The following is a 24,635-nucleotide window of genomic DNA, read 5'->3' as shown; positions in this document are numbered from 1 at the left end:
TTTATCGACAGACTACATACTGTTGAAACAACCACTGTATAATACACAGACAATTACACAATATGCCCCAGCTAATCGAGCAGTTTTGGTTCAACACACTGAAACATCATGACTATGTTAGAATCAGAAACATAGTTCTCATGTGTTTCTTAGTCCCATATTCAACAAATGTCTATAGGTTGGAGCATTTCAATGCTGTGTTGTATTGGGTGTTAATACAATGTACAATGTGCTGCTACTATGTTGTATTAGTAGTAGTGTGGTGGTGCTCGACCACCCAGTCCTGAACTTCCCCTGGTACAGGGTCCCAGACCCGACCCAGAAGGAAGTCTACAGGAAGCTGAGGTTCCCAGCCGAACATTAAAAAGAAAGGCGACTCGCCAGTGCCCTGATGAGGTGTGGTGTTATAGCAGAAAAGCATCTGTGGAAAACAGGAAGTCCAGTCCTGTTTCTGCAATAGTGACAATGTGAGTAGGACGTTGAGAGTCCTATTGAACTGCTCGCATTGTCTGTTGCCTGCGGGGTGTTACGGAATAGTATGAGACTTCACTTCCTTTAACAGGCAACAAAGCTAGTGGATTAAGGAACTCTCAAAGCCTCAACCTTGGTCCAAGTGAATGCAGCTTGGAACACCAAACCTGAAAAACCGTTGACAAGACCTGTGCCACGGTAGAGGCTCACTGATCCTGAGTAGGGACAGCCACAGTATATTTGCTGAACATGTCTGTCATCACAAGGACTTTCTCTAACCCATTCTAGGAGGGCTCTAACATGGTGATCCATAGTGGAAAACCAGCGGGCCCCAGAAAGGGCATCAAGGCTCTCCTCAATACAAGTGTGTGTGCGACATGTGTGTGTGGCTGCACTGTCTGTAGCTGTGTGCGCGTTATGTATATTGTATGTGTGTCGCTACGTTGTCTGTGCGGTGTACACAACATGCATGTTGCGTGTGTGGCTACACTGTGCCGCAGCTGCTGCTGTGTGCACAATGTGAACCATAGTCCGGCTATATGTGGAAAAATATGATCAATCGGTGCATCTCTATGCATAGGCTCCTCGTCGTTTTTTCTGACCAAGACAATGGAGGAGGCATAGGGACTACCACTCTTAGTCACCTGAGCCTCAAGAAGCTGATAGATGTGGGCCTTCACCTCCTGGTACTGAGGAAGGAATACACATTTAGGTAAAGACTTGATAATCAAGTGATGTCTGGGAACAACCCCTTGATCCATGAAAACCACTTTGAACAAAGACTTGAATGAATTTCTTCAACAGTACTCAGATAGGGGGATGCACCTATACCTCTGATGAACTGGAACATTGTCAAGCAGAGGGATGTCATGTGAGATGAGGTTTGTACAACCCAAGTCACCATCATGGATAAGACATGGACAAGACCAAGCTGCTTTTTGCAATAAGGACTGAACCTCCATCTGCTCTTGTTCTGCCAACACATACAAGTCCACTGCCTCCATCCCACCCTGCACTGAACCACTGGCCACCTGTGAGGAAACAGTCACCATGGTAGTCCTCACTTCAGTGACTCCTGTGGGGAGGATGACGACCTGGGCACTACTTAAGGCCGGCACGTGGGTAGAGGAGAACTTCAGTCATCCCCACATTGACCACCAGAATGTAGACAATACCTTGGATGACCTGGACAAGACATGGGGAAGCAGGGCAGGCCAGACTCTGAGGGCTCAAAGAATGCAGCGTGACCAGAAAATTGTTCAGAGCAAGTGCTAGCCACCAACTTCAATACCCCGCCGGGTATGCACGCTGCCTATGTACCTTGAACCCTGACAGTACCAATTGGGTTTCTCAGGCGCTGAGCAGCAGACTGGTGGCACTGCTGCAGGGTCTCAGTGACTGGGCTTGGGGCCTGCTTAATCGAAGGCAAGTCAAAAAGAGAAAGGCCATGTGCCCCAAAGAGCTCTTTGTAGCATTGGCAGATGACATTCATCCCCAAGATTCCAGGGAGAGAGGGTACAGCACCAAGAGGGTCTTTCACTACTAGGATCCCAAAATGAGGGATCACCTTACCACACACTGCCACATCCAGCTCCAGTGTACGGGATTGCAAGACCCCGTACATCGCCAATGACAGGACCAGGGGCGTTCATGGCCAAGTGGTGCAAACTGCTCTAAAAAGAAGCTCTCGGTGAGTGTCCACCACACATGGAATAGTGACTCCACCCATCAGGATGTCAACGTTCGGGCAGGATGACATTAACCTAGTCATGGCATCTACCTGTGAGCCCATAGACTCCCCATCTGAGCTGTGGCTCAGCAGCTCAGTGGGCTTCAGTTTTCTAGCTGGTGAGAGGAGTGGGAAGGCCTAGCCACATTAGAGGATAGGTCAGTGGCAAAACTAGTATGGGTGCAAGGGGGAAACTGTCACCATCACACTCCATAGCGAAGTGCCCTGGCTGCTGGGACCTTCAACAAATCAAAGGATCGCTGCAAGGAGGCCACCGTCTGGGTGAGCTGGTTGAGCTGTTCCTGCTGACACATAAAGAGTTCCTTTAACTCACCTAATTCTGTCATGTGTGAAGTGACAAGAAGGGCAGGGCGGGGACACAGCAGTGGCTGCCGCACAGACAGTATAGCCTGGGAAGCAGCCCTTTCCTGAAGTAGCCGCTCCTTATCTGCCTGAAGCTGCTGCATCAGGTCTCTGAGCTACTGCACTTCCTCCTCCATAGCAACAGAGGGCAAGCTGCACCAAAAACTTTGCAAAATGGAGTCCTGAAGTTGATGGTTGGTTTTGTCCCTGAAACAAATACTGCTGTTCTGTCTCTACTAGTGCATATACATAAACAACACACAAACACATGATCTGACTGCCTATCAAAGGGAGATACAATAATGGTGCACCAAAAAAAAAAAAAAAATATGGTAAGAGTGGGGTGTAACCACTCTTCAACCAAGGAAAAAAAAAAGAAACACAGTCACACAGTCTCGAAAACACTAGACTGAGACATGACTCCGATAATAGCAATTTTATTAAAAAGATTTTTTAAAATGGCAGTCAGGAGCTGACTTTAAACCTTAAAACACAAAATAGTGCTGCAACCAGTAATACCACTACATGCAAATGCCCCACAGTGATCAACTGTAACTAAAAACACAGCAAACAAGGGAAATCTACAACTACAAACACAAACAAACAAAAAAAGGGGAAAAAACAATAACAATAATAATAATAACAATACTAATAATAATAATACAAAACAACGAAACACAGGAAGTAAAAAAAACTTAACTAAACTACTAACAAACTGAAAGGGAACTATTATAACTAAACAATAAATAGGACCATATGTATCGTTCCACCAATACAAATAAACTTCAAGGAAAAAAAGAAAAAAAACAAAAACATACACTACTTATATTATGACAGTGAAACCAGTAGCATTCCTAATGTCCTGCATGGGCAGCTCAGTTCACTCCCAACCGAACAAAATACACAAAAAAAAACCTATAGTAGTAAAACCAGTTAATACAGATGACGCCTGCATGGTAGAGGCATAGAGACATAGAGACAAAACAGCGGATGTAGTGGCAAAACAGCAGAGACAAAACAGCTGATGTAAAGCTTTAAAGACAGGACAGCAGTTGCTCAGGGAATTGGGGGGTGGGAGGGTACAGAAAGGGCCTCCCAACAGTCTGGCTTCAAAAATACCTGCATGATACGCAAAACACCAAAATTACCAACTGTGAACTACACTTGAATTAAAAGTAATGCAAACTCACGTATACATACCAAAGAGAACAAAGGTGCAGCTTTCCAGCAGCGGGAGGGGGAGAGCCACAAAGCCACAGCTCAATCACTATCACAGCAGATCAGAGACCAAAAAGAAAAAGTTCAGTTTAACTGGAGGCCAGATAAAAGAGGCCCAAAGTTAGCAAAATAAAATGTATCCAGCCTTCCTTGATGTTGTGTTAATTGTCTGAAAACACTAAACACACATGTGAAATAATACACTAAACAGTGCTGGGTTGAAGATTAAAATTTGTTATTGTACAATATGGAGACAGACAAACAAAGATTTGCATCAGTTTGTCTTATCAAACAAAAAGCAAACCTAATATTTTATAGTTTCTGAAAGAACAAAGAAATTATCTGTGTTTGGTCAGTATATATTATTTTAAACACTTTCAACCAATTGGCATAAGGCCATGAGATGTTACATGATCTGATCACGCGTTCACCTCATGCACGTCACATATATGGAGTTGTACATTCTTAAGACATAGGGCCCCAGAGACCCCCAAACCAGAGCTGTGTTTCAAATCACATACTTCCGTTCATACACTTCCGTGTAGTACACTGTATACTGCAAATTTCGACAGTGTAGTGTTGTCTCAAATCAAAGATGGCTGTTGTGCACTTACCAGAAATGATGATTGCACATTAGCATTAGCAAACATTAGTATTCGCGTTAGCATACGTGCTACCAAATCATTACAGATTGCTAAATTAACCCAATAAACTTATGGCTTATGTCCGACAACAGTATAGTGATGCTTAGTGCTAAAAAAACACATGTGTAACTTACATTTGTATAACGTAGTGATGGTCACTGTAGTTACAACGTCTTCGGCCGCCATTTCCAGTTTGAAAACAGCAGCAGTTCTCCCCGGTACACCGGCACATAGTTTTCCAGGTATTTGGCAGGTCAGTTGTTCCTGCATCTTGGAGAAGTTGCCACAGTTCTTCTGTGGATTTAAGCTGCATTCATACCAAATCAGGCGGTGCGGCGAAAACACCAGTTGTCCCATTCATTTGAATGGGGGTAGTGCTGCTCGGCTGCGGCCATTTTGGCTGTGAGCCGAGCCGCTCTACCACTACTAAAGTTAAACTTTGCTGTCGGCTTCCCGACTCATTTTAAAAAAGACGAGAGAAAAAGAGAGAGAGAGAGAGAGAGAGAGCGAGCAGCTGTGGTCATGCGAGCTAGAGAGTGAATGAAGAGAGGAAGCGCTGGTAGCAAGAAAGCCAGTGAATCAGATCAAACATTATTTCCTGATTGTTTCACAGTGGTTACATTGTAGAGCACAAATAAACACGCCCACAAACCCACACACTCGACCCTGCGGCTCAACGCTGCACTGCCTGATTTGGTGTGAATGCAGCCTTAGGCAGCTGCTTCTGTGTCTTCATGTAATTCCAAACTAACTCCATGGTGTTGCGATCAGGGCTCTATGGGGGCCATACCATGTGCTGCAGGACATCAAGTTCCCACAAATGTGTTGCACTTGCAGATTTCTTTGCTTTCACGCTTCTGTCCAGTTCATCCCAAACCAGCTCAATGACTGTGCTGGCCATTCCATGATTTGAAGCCTACCATCTTGTTCTTTTTTTCTAAAGTAGTTCTGACATAGTTGGGAGGAACAATTGGATGACTCTGTTGTTGTTGTTGTCGTCTTGTGTGAAAACTACATTTTAAATGCTGCCATTAATACTAACAAACAGGTTTGCATATAATAAAAAAAATGATTTGGGCCAACAAAATATGTGTGTACAATAGGTGAAAGTATATGTAGCATGTACACTGGAGCTCAAACGAGTGAGTCCATGTGACCAGAGTCTACTGGAACCCCATTGAGTAGGGTTCAGTAACTTCCTTATCCTTGAATTAAATCCACGACCAATGCCTCACAAGTTCCGTTTGGAAAGAGATGAATAAAGCCAAAGGCTGATGCCAGGAAAAAAAACATGTTGTCACATGATATCCACCGGGTCCAGAAGCAACACAATGACCTCCTAAGCCGAATCCTCTCTTGATCTGACGACAGAGGGTATTACATGTATACTATAGTTTTTGTGCACTGGTACAATTTATAGCAGAAAATACTGACTGTGTGTTGCTCTCCGTTTCAGAGAACTGCACTATCTGTGGAATATTCCGTATATCTGTCCACTGCTTCACTTGCCACCAAGGGCTGTGTTCAGAATGTGACAGACTGTACCACTCCTACCCCGAGAGGGCCAGCCACCGCCGAACTGCTGTCACATCATCATCATCAAGGTCGTCATCAATATCCAAAAACAGGAACAGTCACAGGTCAGGATCAATAGTTTTGGCAATATAAATTGGGGATACACAATATACAAAGTGTTAAAGCTGACTGCTCGTATGACTGAAAAGTATGCGAACAAAATCATAATGTATGGATTTATATTCTGTCTACACAAATTGATTCAACAGCTCCTTTTCCCCCGTTTCAGTTCTTCTGCCTGGCATTGCCCTCACTGCACTAAAGTCAATTTTATCCAGGATGTGCTGTGTGAGGACTGTGAGCACCCTCGTTTGGAATCAGTCAGCTCTACAGCAGATGAATCTCAGCCTGCCACCATCACTGGTCTGTTCTATCTGTTGGTGCAACCTACAGCTCCAGTATCCCATCTCCTTCATTCTACTACTTTCCAGTTTCCTCTAAAATACAGAAACTGAGATAAAACCAATTAAATATATAAATCTATGGCATCTACCCTTCACTCACCTGTTGTCATATCGGAGAAAGTTGTTAGGCCTACCAACGTTCAATTCATTATGTTCTCATTGTATTTAGTGTATGATCATCATTTCAATGTTGTTTCTAACTTAAGTTGTTAAAGTAATACTTCAGTTTTATTGTCTTACGCCCAAATACAGGCACAACCATCAGTGTGTACTCTATGTAAAAATGGTCCCCTTAGACCCCTTTGGGCTCAGGCCAAGTTGGAGACTTCTAGAGGGCTTAATTCCTTCACTCTCTTGTAAGGCAATTATTGTGAAACACCTGCTGGATTGTTGAGGTTCATTAACAGTGACTTTAAATAGAAAAAAGAAAGGTAAAAGCAAAGGCCGTGATTTTAATACAAGCTTTTTTATTTACATAATCTTGAACCCTTTCATTGTCACTTGACATTAAGTGCTTTTGGAACAAATACTTTTACATAAAATTGAGGACATGAATAGTACCTGAATAATGTGAAGAGAATGAACTGACAATTTTGTGTGTGTGTGTGTGTGTGTGTGTGTGTGTGTGTTAATGTTTTCGTCTTAGAGTGGCAGTGTAAGAGCTGTACTATGCTGAATGCAGCCAGCAGTATTTTGTGTGAGGTGTGTGAAAGACCTCGTTTGGCAACACGACCTCCGGTTACCCCTTCACACCCTCCCATCACACCACCAAGACCACCAGCACCTGTTCTGGGTATGCCTGGTGACCCTGACAGCCAGGTTAGTCATTTTGTGAGTGTGTGTGACTGTGAGTGTGAGAGTGAGTGAGAGATTTTCGTTTTCTTTTTATTTATTCAGCCGGTAATGATTACTGAATTGAAGTGATAATGAACTCACTACTGAGAGCCATAGGAATACATGGATCAAAGTGCTGAAAAGAAACCTAGCTATTTTTATTCTCCACAATTAATGATGAGTAATAGGCGGCTCTTGCATGACATAGGGCCTTCCTATATGCTTTAAGACTATCCTGCCAGACTAAACGAGTTTTTTCCAGTTTGATGGAATGCCAAATGGAGGAGACTTAGATGTGAATAAGTTTAATCAAAGCTCCAATTGTACAGTTAACACAAATCATTTGTGTCATTTGTGAATCTCTTTTCTCTCTGTCCTTCTCCACAGTGGGTCTGTCAGTTCTGTACCTATCTGAACTACTCTCCTGCTATTGTGTGTGATATGTGTGACCTGGCTCGTCCAGAGCCCGCACCTCTGCCTGTCAAGCTCCGCCCTCCCTCCCCTGTCAGACGGGTCCCTGCCCTGCCTATCAAACCCAAAGAGCCTACCCCTGAAGACCTGAACTCCTGGAGGCAGAGGCTGATGAAGGAGGAGGGGCTGAAGCTGATTCAACTGATTAGGGCAAGTCATATTATTACCTGTGACCGTCCTTTGATCAAGACTACATCAAAGGATAATTCCAGTTTACTTCAGACTCAGACAAGCGTTTGAAATGATTGATGTAGAAATCATGTTTATTTGGAAAGCTGTAGGAGGCTCAGCAGCTTGCCCTGATATACGTCATTTTGAGCAAGTTCTTATTTCCCTGAACCTCTATAACAGAGCTGGTGATTGCAAAGTTAGCATGCCCCTTAGAGCCACAGTGGACACATTTATGGGAAATACATCAGGTTGAAATAAACCAGAATTGTAGTAGTAATATAGTGTCTGTATTCTAGTGTACAGTATCTGTCCTTTCTGTCTGTGTCAGGATGGGGAGAAGAAAGGAGTCGGTCCAGAAGAGGTGTACACAAGCATGAGGGTAGCTGGAGACAGCAACATCCTACCCTGCAAGTGGTTAAAGACAGAGCTGCCTCTGCTGTTAGACCACATCAGAATGTTTGTGGCAACATCCTCCCTTCAGTCTATATCTGACAAGACCGCAGCAGAGCACACAGTCAGTACTGTCAGCTTCTGTCAAACACATTCATCAAAGTCTGTTTAATCATGCCTTTAATGTTCTTCTGACTGTCACTGTCTGTGATGTTTTATGTCCTTGATGGAACACAGAACAGGTCATGTGACAGCTCTGCTGAGGACTCTGGGAAAGAGGTGGACCCTACAGAAACAGAAAGGGTGATCCAACTGTCCAGAGCAGAGGCCAAGCAGGCCTGGCTGACAGCAGGGGGCGACACTGAGAGATCTGCCAGACAAGCTCTGAGAGACAGACTCGCCAAGGTGACAACAATTTCTTGATAACATTTTTAGAGATGTACAATAATGTCACTGCAGCCTTCCTCTTGTTATTTTTTCTTCTCAGGTAAAGGAGCTGTGGTCTCTGGGCTTCAATGACGAGGCTCACTGTCATGAGGTTTTGAGACAGAGTGGTGGTGAGGTGAGAGGGGCCCTGGCCCTCTTGCAGCGCCCCCTTCTGGAGCCCTTCCACGAGCACATTTGGAGTGACAAGCCAGAGCCTCCTGTTGACATCCATCACCCTGACAAACAGGTGAGACCAGACATGGGAAACAGGCCTGGGTCCAGTCACAGGATATCTTAATTCTGTTATCAGTTTGGCATTTTGAAATTCATAAACTCTCTTTAGTAGTTCATCCATGCTCTTAAGGTCATAATAATGCAAGATTTCTTCACATTAAGGCCAAGAAGGCTCATATGGTAAATGACAGTCCCAGTGACATTTTTGTTTAGACTTTCAATCCAATTGAGTGAATTCAGCTGAGTTGACAAAAAATCATAAACAACAATAACAACAAAAAGTAAATGGACTGTACTTGTATAGCGCCTTTCTAGTCTTCCGACCACTCAAAGCGCTTTTTACACTACGAATCACATTCATCCATTCACACACATTCATACACTGAATGGGTACAGGGGCTACCATGCAATGTCCCAACCTGCCCATCAGAGAAAGCTAACCATTCACACACATTCATACACTGATGGCACAGCCATCAGGAGCAATTTTGGGGTTAAGTGTCTTGCCCAAGGACACATCGGCATGTGGACTGGAGGAGCCGGGAATTGAACCACCGATCTTCCGATTAGTGGACGACCCGCTCTACCTCCTGAGCCACAGTTTGTTGGGGTGAAAATTAACTGTTTTCTATAGTAAGAATGTGTGTCAATCTAAAACTTCCATGGTAACAGAAACACATCATTCTTCCTGATATCAAAAATGAATGTTAGAACTGTTTCTTGGAAAATCCACAGTGCAAGTCTAGTTTAAAGGACCATGGTTAGCAGCCACACATTTCTCTGTTCTGTATTTCTCTGTTTAGCGTTGTTGTTGCTAACTTCAGGGCTAACTCCTTCACTTTTCCAGCAGTTGGGGAAACAACAGATGTGACTTTTCTTGGTCTTGAAGCTGTAGCATTTATTAATTGACATACTGTAGTCTGTACCGTACATTTATTGCCAGACAACTTACTGCTAACCTTTTCCTCTGTTCCGCTCGCATTCACCGTACGTTACGTACTACCCTATTCCTTAAAAGGAGCTACGCTACCAGGGGTTTCCCAGGCAACGACACAGACGTTGACTCACATTTCAAAACAGCACTGCTCAGAGGCTCCCAAATGCTATTGATTTCCAAATGAATGGGTATTTGGCGTTATTTTTGACATTTAGAAAAAAAGTTTTGGCCTGGCGGGGTTCTCATTGGCCTCGCAGCCTGCCAGGCCTGTACTATTATAGTACTATTATAGTACTATTATAGGAGAAACACTGTAGCTGGTGAACATAGTGGAGCAATTAGCAGCTAAAGAACCAGATATTTTCCTCAGGAGTTGGTGGAGACCAAACCAGAGCTAAAAGAATGAAAACTGGATTTAAATTCACCAGGCAGACAGAAACAGGACTCCACGTGTACGCTAATGTTTCTCCATGTCTGTTGGATGTCCAGATAGACAACTGTTAATTATAAGGTATATGTCAGAATTTTGCAGCTTGTTCCACTGCCCTCAGAATCTATCTTTAGAGCATGAGTTAGGCTGAGGTCCATCTTTCTTGTATTCTTCTACTTAGTTCTTTTTTTCTTTCCAGCGTATATGTCGGAGGTTACTAGCGGTGTATGATCTCCCTAGCTGGGGCCGCTGTGAGCTGGCACTGTCATTGCTTCTGGAGCACAGTGCCCCCTACTCCCTGGAGGACGTAGTACAGGCTGTACGCGAGTCTCATGACAGGGAGTTCATCAAGAGAGTGCTGGCTAAAGAATGTCCCATCTGCCTCTCTGTCTTCCCCCATAGTAAGGTATTGAGAGACTGACTATTTGTAGGAGTGGGAGCTTATTTGTCAGTGTGGAGTTTTTACAGTTCATTCTAACTTCCTCTCACTGACTTTTCTCTCAGATGCAGTCTCTGACATCCTGCCAGTGTTCAGTGTGTTGTGGTTGTTTCCAGCAGCACTTCACCATCGCTGTAAGGGACAAACACATCAGAGACATGGTGTGTCCAGTCTGCTGGGAGCCTGACATCAATGATCCTGAACACCTCAACAGCTACTTCTCCACCCTGGATATCCAGGTAGGAGGGCAGAGGAGGAATAACAAATTTGGACAGTTATGGATTGACGATTATTTCATGCCAATAAAGGACCATCAGTGTATGTTTTAGCCATTTTACCAAAGAATATCATAAATTAGAGGATCATTTTGGATTATTTTCTTATGTCTTATTATGGGAACACAGACAGTTGGAAACGAACAACAAACGGTTCATTCAGATCATTCACTTACTGCTTTATTTGGACATGAAAATGAAAGTAAGTGCACCTGAACAACTGTTGCTAATAATTCCTCATTGCACAGGAAAACTGCACTACTGTAAGTTGGTCTGTAAACTGTGGTGTATATTTACAATGGACAGGTTGCATAACCATTTTACTGTTCACCTCCATTTTCCACCTTCATTTTCAAATAAGTTTGGATAACCTGGTTTGTTTCTGATCATCTGACTACACCTGTTTGTTGACCTGTTGGATTTCTTTTAAGTAATGTCATTGTGTTCCCAGATCTCAGCTATTAACTTGGTGAGTACAGTGATAGTATTGCTAATAGAAAGAATGGACAAAACTACAAAATAAGACCCACTTTGTAATAACACTGAATTAATTTTATTTTTTTTTAATTTAAGATTTGAGTATGTTGTTCCTTCCAATCACCTGTTGGTTTCCATTCATGTCTGTACTCTGTGGAAATATATTCTATAGACTTAAACCCTTCATGATATAATCCATAAACATTATGGGCCCTATTTTAATCAAGCAAGTGCAATGACCAGCACAGTGTGGTAGGTCTCGAGTGCACTGACTATGATGGCATCTCCATGTGCACCTGCTATTTTGGTTCATGTACATGTAGCAGCACAAAGTGTAAAAGGGCTTGAGGTGAATATAGATCACGAGGTGTGGTGATTATTTAATATACTGTCAGCCAATCACATCACTTGCCATTTAGTTCTGAAACAGCTGAGCCAATCACAGTGAAATGAAAAGATGCTTCTTCAGGAAATCATATTGCTGTCTGGAGGTGCCAAGAGGTGGAGTGGCATGACATGAACAGCATTTGCACTGTACATTTCCAGAATAAAACATGAAATGCTACTTTTGCTAAAAGGACAGTTGTCATTTGCATGTGAATTAATGAAGGTGAACACAGTTAATGACTGTGCATCATCCTTCTCATAAGCTCTGGACAACAGATTCGATAAGAACCACCCATATTAATTCATAGATCAATACAGACGGCTTTCATAATGTTCCTGCTTTAACCACATTAAACATAATGTTTTATGCTGATTTAGATACATCAACTGGTTGGAGAGTGTTTATTAAAATAGTTTATTTACATTCTAGGCTTGAATCTGTTATTGTTGTGCATTTGCTGCAAGTATTTACTTTGCTCTTGTTGATAAAATCAAAGTTTTGGCAGATGGATGTTGCACCAGAAAGTGGTTTTGAGATGTCTGTTCTCAGCACAAAGTCAATTTCATGTTCAGGAAAATATCAAACACTGGGAGTGCTGGCCCTATAAATAGGGCCCTATGACTACTTTTATTTTTTTCACATCATTGTTGTGTCATGTTCAAATTAGAATATTGTTGCAGATTTTTTGTTTTTCTCAGTCTGCTCCTTATAATGATATATCAGTTCTACATGGACACAGTTTTCTGCTAAAGTTTGAGCAGTTTTGGTTATTTCAAATGAGAGATTTGTCCACCTGTCTAACTCAGACTGATAATGCCTTATATTAGCTTCAGCTGAACTTTAAAATGTATTTTTTATTTTTGTTGATTTTATCCTCAGTTTTTAGATGAGAGGTTTGTTGAGCAATAATAGGCATGTTGGTAAGTTTGTAATGAAGACCACTGTATAGTAGCCTTTGTAGAATTTTATGCTTTATCTAAGGTAAGACAACACTTTATTGATTCCTAGAGGTGAATTCAGATGTAATGTGTGATTATGGCACCTTTCTTTTTATTCTAATGGCATACTTTTTTGTGTATAGAAAAATGAATCAATCCCAGTGAAATCTGGTGCAGTCTTTGTGCTACTGTTAGTCCATTCATGTCAGAGTATGTCCATATTAAACCAGTTAAAATAAAAAAAAACACAGTTTTTTCTCTGTTTCAGGCCTCCTTCCAGATCACGGCTCTGTTTTTCTCCCCCAAAAACTGAGTGTTTCAAAAACAGCCTCCAGAATGTGTAAATCTTAAAACTCCAGCTGGTTGTGTCAGTCTGTGCAGAGGAAACAAAACTATTTTATAAGCCTGCCCAGTGGGGGTTGTGGGTTGTGTGGCAAGAGATTTAGCTGTTTCCTTTTGTTCAGGTGTTTGGCTGTGGGCAGAGATCTCTATGAAAACAACCTGGAAACACTGTGTGGATACAAGTCATTTTCACATGGAAACACATTGAAAATTAGATGGTTTAGTGTAGACTACTAGATGGTGCCAAAGTCAGAATTCGCTTCACATAGTGACTTTGATTTTCTACACCAAACGAGTTAGCTAATTTGTCATAGCACCTTTGTGAAAATCTCATAGTACAGCTTTCAAATTATTGGTGGCATATGAGCACTGAAAATGCATTGTCACAAAGCTTTTAACAGATTTTAACTGTTTTTCTTCTCTTGTGAAAAGTTGATATTTTGGAGATACATGGTTTTCACAGGTTTTCATGTTTCAGCTTCGAGAATGTCTGGAGCCAGAAGTCTATGAGCTCTTCCATAAGAAGCTGACAGAGCAGGCCCTTATCAAGGACCCCAAGTTCCTCTGGTGCTGTCATGTGAGCACACTGAGTCACTCAACAATAACTATGGTGAAGAATATTCATCAACTTCAACATCTAAAATGACCTCTCCTCTCGTCTCCTCTCCTCAGTGTTCATATGGCTTCATCTATGATGGAGACCAACTAAAAGTCACCTGTTTTCAGTGTCGCAACAGTTTCTGTGCTCAGTGTAAAAAGCCTGTAAGTATTTTGTCTCTGTTGTTTTTCCTTCCTCTCTTCCTGTCGTGTACATTTTTAACCTTCTTTTCTCAGCTCTTACCCATTAAAGATCCCCTCCAGTAATGTTTTAAGGCATATAAGAATACTCTGCTTTGACTAATAATTCTTAAAAACAAACAGTATATTTAATTTTGCTCCTAATATATTTTTTCAAGAGATACCTAAGAACAAGAAACATTCATAAGACAGGCACACAATCAGCAATCAGAAACAAGACAACTACACAATCTACAAGGAATTCATAAAAACAGTTAAAAGAGTCATAAAAAACATCAGATAATAAAGCTTTAAAATCTCCAAAAGGAATGAAAGACTCTAGTTTGAGGTCAGTTTGTAGTTCATCCCATTTGAAAGGTGCATAGTACCTGAAACCAGTTCTGCCAACATTAGTGCGTACATGAGGAATATCTAATGTTAAGTAGTTACAGGATCATGTGATGTAGTTACTAGATTTAAATGAGAGAGGAGATGTGAGGCAGTTTGGACGCTTCAGTAGTAGAGCTTAATAGATAAATATCATGACATGATTATTTCTTCTTGTCAGTAAGGAAATCCATCCAACCTTGTGATACAGAGAACAATGATGAGTATGAAGTTTGTCATTAGTGATGAAGTGTAATGCACTATGATAATCAGGGTTTAACTGCTGAAGTGTAATGTAATTATGTGTAAAATCAGCGCAGTGCCCCTTTAGAGCATTCATTTCATCAGAGAAAGGTCACATGGTTACCCCTGCAACATGGAGTATATAATATGTACAGTATGTTTCTCTATTGTCTGTGTGCAGTGGGAGTCTCAGCATGCAGGTCTGTCCTGTGAGCAGTACCAGTCATGGAAGAGAGAGAATGATCCAGAGTATCAGAGACAGGGCCTGGCTGGATACCTCCGAGACAATGGCATCAGTGAGCATGCACACACACACACACACACACGCACACACATACAAACACATACACACAAATACATACACACATATTTCTATAGTGTTATTCTTTAGCAGCAGTATTTCCTCCAGCCCACACTTTTATCTAGTTAAGCATAATCACAACAACTGGTAAAGTCCTGAGGCAGCAGGCCACCACAACTACACTTTCTCCAAACTGAACTTTTTTTAAGTCAGTCATCTTTCAAATATGTCTGTAAAATACTGTTCTTCCTCTAGGAAAAAGTATTTGGTTAAATCACACCTCTGCCATTTTTCTCAATGTGACTAAGCTGCAGGCACAGATATGTAGTGCTTACATCAGGCATTTTAGAGTGCATTAAACCAAAGTCCACGAGGGGGAGGGAGTTACCACCCCAGGGCCCACACTAGGGGCCCCACTGGGGACGTAGCATGTGACTGGGAAGCATAGCAGAAATAGTAGAGCTTAACTCTCTTAACTTTTTCTATTCATTCTCTATGGTAGTTCCTATCACTATGGATGTAATCCCCCCTCCGACCACAAGGTGGGTTGTCATGGCAGAGTGATGCTGTCTGTATTTCCGCTCATTGACTCCACAGGAAGTGAAGACTGCAGAAGCAGCAATTCAAAGTTTATGACTAATTTTGCAGAAAACTTTAGCCAAAATATAAGATATTTGTGTCTTATTATGTTTGGGGTGAATGAAACTCGCAAGACAAAGTTTCAGCCATCTAAGGCTCATTAAGAGCTATTTGAGTTCATGCATGGATGAGGCCAGACCATCTAACCTCACTTTGTTGTGTGTTGAGTGGAACATAAACATTGACAAAGACAAAGTGGTTGGCAGGTTTGCCACCATGAAGGAGAGGAGTACAAAGTTTGTTAATCTGTTTGGATTATTTTGTTCTATGAAGTGTAGGGTAAAGTCACTGCATGTTTCGAAGGCAGATAGTACAAGCCTCAAGCAACAGACCAGCTCTTTCGCCGACCCTCTGGGAATGCTGGCCAATAACACATAAGTGAGAGTTCCAAACTCCTCACTAACCAGACCATCTAAACAACATCCTGCAAACCAAAAGGATCAGATAAGGAATACTCCCACCCAGTGGTCTGGTTTAGTGACATCTGCATCGTCACTAAACCAGACCACTGAACCAACCCACCTTTGATCCTTCAAGCTACATGAGCCAGCAAGATGGAAAACCAATTCACATCCCAGTGTGAATTAATAGTACCACATGGATGAACAACCCCACCATTGGCTATCATAATTCACCTCTAAGAGCCTGTCACACACAGACGAACTGGCAACTTGAATCCCACAGTGAACTGATTTTCATGACTTGAATAACAGACCCAAGAACTGATCACTTGGCAAACCAGCATAAGAACACCAGACAGCTTGCAAGTCATCACCATCAACAACAAGGAGAACTTGCAGCACATGTCATACCCCAGTGACATACAGACACTCACAGACATTTACCAGAACAATCCACACCAACATGTGGACACATACATAATCACATACACACACACAAACTCTAAAATGTTAATTAATATTAATAATAATGTTGTATGTTGATATGTGTGTATAGCGTGTGCGTTGTCATGTGCTTTAGTTAGACTTTTCCAGTCAGACTATTCCACTGCCTTTAAGCCAAGAAATGTACCATTGTAGCACTAGCTAGTTAGCTAGAGTTATCTTTGCTTTAAGCCTATTGTTTTAGAGACTGTGTGGATCCTGAGGTACCTAGATGAGCTAAATTTGAAGGATTTTTGTTTGAAGTTATTAACTGACCATTAGGTTAGGGTTAGGTTAGGAGGGTATCCTGTGACCATACTTGTTTGTAAGAAGGTGTAGCAGCTTGTGGAAGTGTCCATTTAGAGACATGACTGTTCTTAACTTTGCTTCTGGAGAGGTATAAAGCTGTCTAGTTTGTGTTTGCAATCTTTAAAGAAAGGGCTGGCTTAAGGGAAAGGACTGGCTGAACAACATACTTCCTCTCCAAAAATACAAGATAAATATATTTTTGTTTTGTGTTTTTGTATTTGGACATTTGTATAATTGTTACTGATTGTATAATGGATTGTACAGTGTCTACAACTGCTTCAACAAGTAACAATGTTTAATGCTTTCTTGAGCAACAATTTAAAAATTTCCACCACCCGCCCCTGAGGGAGAGGGATTCCACCTGTGTCAAAATAAAGTAAGGAAAAGGCCACTGGGTTATTCTCTGTGCTGTACACAGGTCAGATCATTCTGATGGTCATTTGAGTTGAATTCAATCGTTATTACTTTCTTAAAGGCAAACAGACAAGAACACTGCACATGCTTTCTGTACACATTTTATATAAATCATATAATCTTTTATGTCTATTGTTCTACCAAGTTTGACACTATGCACTACTGCGCTTCTTGTGAAATTTCTAAAAAATATTTAAATAGTTCAGTGACATCAGTGGCCATCATTAACTCTTCTCCACAGTGCCTCTTTCACAGAGAAGGTGAAGCTAGGCAAGTGGTGCTCAGGTAAAATGTAAAGGTCATTTCACCAGCCCCATGATCTTCTCCTTCTCCGCTCTCATTAGTCCAAGTGAGGCAGCTCACTTCCTATTTGACCTTCCCATAGGAGTCACAGGGCTAAACCACATTCATTCAATGAATAAATAATCCATGCACACTGTCTGCATCTTTATATTTTAGATTAAATTAATTTCCTTAATATACTGATGCTGTCCCTCTCCACTCTGTTTTACTTCCTTCTCTATCTCATCATTCATGTCCTATCTCTCCTCTCTTTCTTTTCCCTCTCTTTGTCACTCCTCTCTCCTCCCTCCAGCCTGTCCTAACTGTCGCTTTCAGTATGCGCTGTCTAAAGGAGGCTGCATGCATTTCTGCTGTTCTCAATGTCGTTACCAGTTCTGCAGTGGCTGCAACAACCCTTTCCACACTGTAAGTCTTCTACATGCCCCTGGATGAAAAGCTGGTCAAAATTCTATGAAAAAGTCTGTTAATTTGTCTTTTCATGTCGTCTGGTTCAGGAGTTGTGAAAATTGGCATTTTGCCACTCACATGGACATCAATTCAAGATGGCCGCCAAACAAACCCCATGGGCCATTAGTTGACCTTGGCAACATGAAAAATTCTTAACTAGACACCATTAGAGTCCTAAAAAACAGGTTACAAAAAAATGGGAACCTATTTCTCCTGCTCAACCAAACATGTCTCTCACCCACTGAGCCTTGGCTAGCAGGTCAGCAGTCACATCATAATCTGGATCTGAATCTTCTGATTCATTGTCGTTTTGTCCTCAAAGTAACTACTGTAGTCAGCGTCAGTGTCGCTCCCCTCGCTCATGTCGTCACCCATTGTCACTGTCTGAAGCGCGTTGCGCTTCATGAAACCTTTTTATAGTCCACATGGAGGCTAAAAGAGGCTAAAAAAAACAAATACAAATTCCACAATGCATTTTGCCTTCCCCATGTGTATTTCACAGAATCACAGTGCATCTCATTGGTCACGTGTCTTGAAAACCGGGACCATCTAAAACACGTTCATGTCGCATCCGGTCTTAAAGGGATACACATGCAAATGTTGCATCCAGTCTTAATGGATTACGGTTACTGTAGAGGTAAGTAACATTTTACAGAACAGAAAAAGTGACAGGAGTCCTCTCTTCTGTCTCCCTATCAGACCTGTGCTGTGGATGAGTGCAGTGTTTCTGGACTACATGCCCACCATCCTAGAGACTGTCTCTTCTATCTGAGAGACTGGGAACCTTCCAGACTCCAAGCTTTACTGCAGGTACACACACCCAAGCACGCACGCACACATGCACACGCACACACATACACACACACACACATACTGTATAAATGTGTGTGTATACATACATTCTATATGTAATCTATGTGAAAAACATCTACTTTGAGATTTCTGCATTCAACCCCAATACAATAGAGGTGAAGGGAATTTAGTTTGTGGTGCTCCAGTATTCAAAACTATGCATCCTGTTACTCTGAATAATCCACAGACTTCACTGTTGACAGTGATTTCAACTATGAACTACTGAACAGTTTGGATTAATTCCCTTTTTAAACTGGGTGACATGAGTGACTAATGCTTAGAGCTGCAATGATTCGATTGATTAGTTGATCAACAGAAAATTAATTGACTAAGAAATGCAAAAATTCTCTGGTTTCAGCTTCTTTTAGTCCTCTATGACAGCAAACTGAATATGTTTGGGTTGTGGACTGTTGGTCGGGACAAAACAAGACGTTTTAGATTGTATCTTGGCCCTTGGCCCTTGACATTTTCACCATTTTCTGACATTTTAAAAACCAAACAACTAGTTTATTAATCGAGAAAATAACTGACAGATTAATGGATAATGAAAATTATCATTAGTTGCAGCCGTACTAGTGTCCCTCTCTTCTCTGTGACTGACAGAACAAAGGAGTGGCCTTCAATACTGATCCTCCTCCTGGAACACAGACAGGTAGGCCAGGACTGCACACATGTATGTATCATGTGAGGACCTCATATTATACATTTTTTAATCCCCATCATGAAAGCATGAGCAAAACAAACTACTGGAAACTCTAATCCTAACCTATCTTGTGTGTAGTTGAAAATATTTGCCATTAAGTTTTTCATGTACACAATAAATTAAGATGAAGCTTTTGTAATTAGTTATATTCAGAATTACAGCAAAGGAAAGTGTATTTACCTGCTTGAGCTAAGGTTACAGAAGCCCCTTTCCACATGCAGTCTATCCCTGAAATGTTCAGGAACGTTTCCTGCATGGGGTCATGTGTGAATGGGAACAGGGATCAGTAACATTAACAGTAACATATACAATAATAATAAGTAACATATGAATCCGTCTGACGAAAGGCGCTTTTATGTGGAGCGAGCAAACCGATTACAAGACCCCACTGATGCCGTGTTTGAATCCACAACAACGGTTGCTGTTGCCTTGCCAATGCTTTTCTGGGTGATTTGTCTCGCAAACTTGTTCCGGCATTGCAATGGCATATGTGAAAAAAAAGTGTTCCTGAATGTAGCTGCATGTGTGAATAGTGAAAATCACTAGCAGTGCCTGAAAAGCTATCCCAGTAATTTACTGAGAACTATGTGTGAAAGAAATAGCAAAGGTATGTAAACAGAGCTGTGGTCCTGCTCACGAACAGTGGTGTCTGCCATCCACAGAACTATTCTCTTGAGGACTGAAAACGTGATTGTTGTCTTTGGAGCCATCTCTCTTTGTCTCACTTTGTTCATCTTCTTCATCTGTCTCTTACTGTAAGGTCTGTGTGGAGTGATAGAGCAGAAGGATGAGGGAGGCCAACAGCCAGACTCAGCCTGTGGAGCCCAGACCCAACCTGGACATGCTGGCCTCTGCGAGTATGATGCCTTTATTCAGTGTTATTTGCTCTTATCTCTAACCGAGGAAACATTTATACACTATGCACTACAGTATGTGTCTTAGACCCCGAAAGAGGCTTTGGCGGTATCAAGGTATTAGGGTATTTAGAAATCCCAAAGGTTTGATTTTCAATACCATCAAGCGAGATCCTCCAGAGCCACCAGACTGGACCAGGGGAGCCTCCAAACATTGAATACACACGCATTGAAGTGTAAACCAAAGAGGGCCTAGCCTCATGAAAGACAGAAAAAACGTGAAGATAGTGCGATTGTGGTGGTTGCTTGCCATCCACCACGGTTGGCTTGTCTTATAATGCAATATTGCAGTTATTGCGACAGCCCTACTTTATCTTGAGATGATTTCTTCCAACTACAAAAGCAGTTTATTAGTCATATGATTATATTCAACTGCCAGTCTGCTACCATCACCCGCACATCATCTCCATTTATCCCACTGTTGTGCAGCAACAAGTGTCATTGGAAGGAGGGTGCTTATTTCCTATCTATTCATTATTCTATGGGTCATAAGTATTAAACCCCAATACCGTCATATACTGTATACCTGGTGAAATGTCAGGAAGGTATGCAGAAATAGATACCGCCCAAGCCTACTCCGAAGTCACTAGGACTCCCCACGGTGCATTCGTTTTTCACCTGTGTATGGGTCTTTCAGTCACGCTCTTGTAGTTCCGCCTGCCTTCAGCACACAACAGCAGCTTTCCAGGCACTCCACTCTCTCTTTTCTAACTACAAGTATTAGTGTAAGATTTCTTCCTTCATTGAATCCTTCTGTAATGAAGTTCTCTTTTGTGATGAAGTTCTGTAAGGTCTGAGCTAACACAGACAAATACTTGACTTCACTTGAGTAGCATATTAGAATTTCTGATGAAATCAGAGCAAAAAACAGCTAAACATTTACCCTGCTAACCAATCCTAGATTACATTAATTACTGTTTTTTTCACTCCAGCACAAACAAATCCGTTATTCCACCAGCAGTAAATCATATCAGCTGTCACTTGATGACAAGCAAAAATTAAACTTGCCTGTTGTTGAGTTTGCTAAAGATTGTTTGTGATGGAAGAAACTCCACTCGGTAACATGACTGTACAATGCGTATTTTTGTAGTTCCAACAAATTCAACAGAGTGACACGTCCTCTCTAGTAAAGGAATCTAGCTAAACGCTTCATGTCGATTTCAGGAGTCGAATTTTCCCAGTCAAACTTTTATTCATATCATATCAATAATTTAAGGTTGATGATCAGTTTATTAGTTTTGAACCAGGACCTTAAGTCTTTAGACAAAGCTGAAATATAAGGTGTGCTGAAGTGAGTAGGCTACTTGTTATTTAAATGTGCCAGATACATGCATATGTCATCAAAATTTCATATGTTCTGCTGCTTGTAATATTTATTTTTACCATGTATGCCGAGCATCTTTGGAACAAAAACTTGAATGAAAAAGAATTTCAATGTCTTATCTTATTTTCAGTTTGTGAATATATTCATATTCATCCCTCAAAACTGTTTCTGACCACACCTGAAAATTTCAGCTGAATCTTTTGAGTTGTAATTATTTACAACTGTAGTTTCTTCAAGTTGAACACTAACCTCAATAAGGCATTTGAATGGATTTATATTCAATAAGCAGATTCAATACTCAGTGCACATTCTGTAAATAGATTCAATAGTGGATTCAGATAATAAGTGTATTTGATTTCAGATTCAAATTTTGATAAAATGCTATCAAACCCATGGTATGAGTAGTCTCTATGCCCTTTAAATGGGATTTATTCATGAATCACAGTACATCTTTGCCCTTTTTTAATCAATGAAAGAGTTTGGGATAATCGCAGTAAAAGAGTACAATCCAGTGGAGGAGGTACTAAATGTTGCGTAATGTTAAATAATATTTAAAATAAGTTGCCCTCAGTTTGGTTGTAGACCAAACAGCCTAGAGGTGAACATTAAAGTTATTATCCAGGCTGTTATCTGTTATGTTGTCCAATACATTTTGCAGAGCTGCTGCCTGGTTACTATCTGTTGTTTAGCAGACATGTAGTCACAGTGCAGGGGATGACGATGATGGACATGCCAGATGTGTTGACATTCATTTCACCGACAGCTCTGACTGATGATGTCTGACTGGTCATATATTCTAATGGACTAGCTGTTTCTAATGATGTCCCAAATTTAATTACCTTCAACAAAGTTGATATTCAAGTAAATGACCAAGTCTCAAATAAAAGCTGTGACTGCCATCGGGCACAACTCTGCTGAGAACATGATTACTGTTTTGGATAAATTGAATCAATTCTGCCAGCTCATATGGTGGAATTTAAAAGTTTAGATATACTTTTTCATTCCCTTGAATGAGAAAGTATATCCAAAGTATGTCTTTTGACAGGCTTTTAATATAAAACATCTGCAGAAAGAGTTATTGACAATAGCTTAACACCAGACAAAAAAACTGCAAAATAAAAGAGACTGACAGATGTTCAGTCAGTGAATGAAAACAGTATAAGGGATTAATGGCTACATGACTGTAGCTGTACTGATGGAATTAGTGCTGTGGAAATGTATATCGTGCTGAATTTATGAAAACAACAGGTAAACAGCTATTTGAGAATTGACAAGAAGTTAAATGTTATAACTGATGCAAAGGATGGCCAAACTTACAAAAAAGACCCAGACTGCAAAAAGAAAACAATTTTCAGTTCAGAGTTTTATGATCAGTACTAGCAAGAAGCTGCTGTAGTCTGTTGTGTGATCCTGCTAACATGGTGGTGTACGGGTATCCAGGAAGCATTACCGAGAGTATCTGGTCAGCCTGATCAACAGCCACTCCATCGACCCTGCTCCCCTATACAGCTCCAATGAGCTGCTGCTGGCCTGCAGGAGGTACAAGGTGGAGGACACACACAGGGATGGAGAGGATGGATTCACCTACTACAGCAGACTGCTGGAGGTGAGTGTGTATGTGTATGTGTGTGTGTGTGTGTGTGTACGTGTGTGTGTGTGCGTGCATGCATGCATACATGTATGTGTACAGTACATGTGTTGAGAAATCTGATGGATTTTTTGGTAAAGATCAGTCAGTCAGGAAATCAGATTAAACATCCACTCACCTCATAAATAAATTTGACACATATATTAGTTTTTTCGCTTGAAGACTCATATCTGTCATTACTGACAGGAAGAGATATCTATCTAAAATCAAATGCTGTAAATGGAATTACAAGGCAGTGGAAGATGTCTGTTCCTATTGCAATATACCATCAGCAAAGTCATCTAATAGACCTGAATAATGAGATTGGAAGTCTAACCCACAGAGAAACAGCAGGAGCTCTGATTGGCCAGCTGTGGTGTGTGTCATGAGTGAGGACACGCAAACACGCTTCAGAATAAATCTGTATTTGTATCTGAGAGAAGTAATTTAAACTAGTTAAACATACAAAGAAATCCCTGGTGCTGGAGCATTAAAACACAGGACTGACCTCAGCAGGCTCATCTACTGCAGAGACTAGAGACTCAGCTGATGGAGGGACTGTACCAGTTTACACCGTGTGAGTGATTTTATTTTTAATCAGTTATAAGGTCTGAAAATATCTGCTTATAGATGGATTTCAAAGTGCAAATAAAATGGCCTTTAAGTTAATTAAGAACACATGATAATTGTTTTTTTTTTTCATAATATGTTGTCACTATATTATGTAAAAAATTGTGAAACAATACCACATGAAACAATACCATCTTTTTGGATTTCAGGAACTCTATATATATTCTATATGTTACACTTAATGGACTAATATGTTCTCTACATTTTTTCAATCTATAATATTTTATTTTGATTCAGTGACCCTAAAATGCCTCTGTGGTGTGTCTGCAGAAACTGATGGATGAAGTACCACTTGGTGACAAGGTCCCACGCAAGAAATAATGAACGCCTTACTTCCTGTTTCCTGTAGTTGTGATCATGACAACCATCCAACCGAAAACTCAGCTACAAGAGACAAAATGGCAACAGTTTCCTTTATGTTTTGGATCTGTTTGTTTTCCTACGACAGTGTAAGAGAGTGAGATGTCATCTCTGAAGCTCTGCCAGAGTGCTTTTAATTAGTTTCAATTCATCAATAAGATATTTCTGCTGATTGGAAGATATGACAGCAGCTTTACACCATCAGCAGCCTGTATCACAAATCAAGTTCAACTTCACTGAGCCTAACATCAGTGATGCTGATAACTGGTATCATAAAGCTAGTTATCAACAGAGTGTTAATTCCAATTTACTAATCCAACTGAACTGAGCATGAGCACCAATCACATGTAACATCAACACAACTA

General features: G+C 41.1%; 1 protein-coding gene and 1 long non-coding RNA gene across 2 annotated transcripts in view; one reads left to right on the top strand and one right to left on the bottom strand.

The window, feature by feature from the left end:
• Positions 1–24,624, top strand: part of LOC122993629 (E3 ubiquitin-protein ligase RNF31) — a 42,688-nt gene extending 18,064 nt beyond the window's left edge. The window contains exons 7-24 of the mRNA XM_044367950.1: positions 5,882–6,065; positions 6,230–6,363; positions 7,051–7,223; positions 7,626–7,859; positions 8,209–8,394; positions 8,508–8,675; positions 8,758–8,943; positions 10,497–10,703; positions 10,802–10,975; positions 13,635–13,733; positions 13,829–13,918; positions 14,745–14,859; positions 17,706–17,818; positions 18,560–18,670; positions 19,316–19,364; positions 20,176–20,272; positions 23,094–23,259; positions 24,181–24,624. Coding sequence (XP_044223885.1) covers positions 5,882–6,065; positions 6,230–6,363; positions 7,051–7,223; positions 7,626–7,859; positions 8,209–8,394; positions 8,508–8,675; positions 8,758–8,943; positions 10,497–10,703; positions 10,802–10,975; positions 13,635–13,733; positions 13,829–13,918; positions 14,745–14,859; positions 17,706–17,818; positions 18,560–18,670; positions 19,316–19,364; positions 20,176–20,272; positions 23,094–23,259; positions 24,181–24,231 — 2,537 coding nt within the window. The 3' untranslated portion in view covers positions 24,232–24,624. The remainder of the gene's footprint in view (positions 1–5,881; positions 6,066–6,229; positions 6,364–7,050; positions 7,224–7,625; positions 7,860–8,208; positions 8,395–8,507; positions 8,676–8,757; positions 8,944–10,496; positions 10,704–10,801; positions 10,976–13,634; positions 13,734–13,828; positions 13,919–14,744; positions 14,860–17,705; positions 17,819–18,559; positions 18,671–19,315; positions 19,365–20,175; positions 20,273–23,093; positions 23,260–24,180) is intronic.
• On the bottom strand, positions 3,198–4,820 carry LOC122993630. Its single transcript, XR_006406420.1, has 3 exons — positions 4,560–4,820; positions 3,764–3,830; positions 3,198–3,682 (listed from the first exon to the last, which is right to left on the bottom strand). It is a non-coding gene; the product is annotated as an uncharacterized LOC122993630 (long non-coding RNA).
• Positions 24,625–24,635: the final 11 nt, after the last annotated feature.

Source organism: Thunnus albacares, chromosome 12, assembly GCF_914725855.1.
Source record: "Thunnus albacares chromosome 12, fThuAlb1.1, whole genome shotgun sequence".
NCBI lineage: Eukaryota > Metazoa > Chordata > Actinopteri > Scombriformes > Scombridae > Thunnus > Thunnus albacares.
The sequence above is the reverse complement of the archived record's forward strand: the minus strand, read 5'-3'. Positions and strand labels throughout refer to the sequence as shown.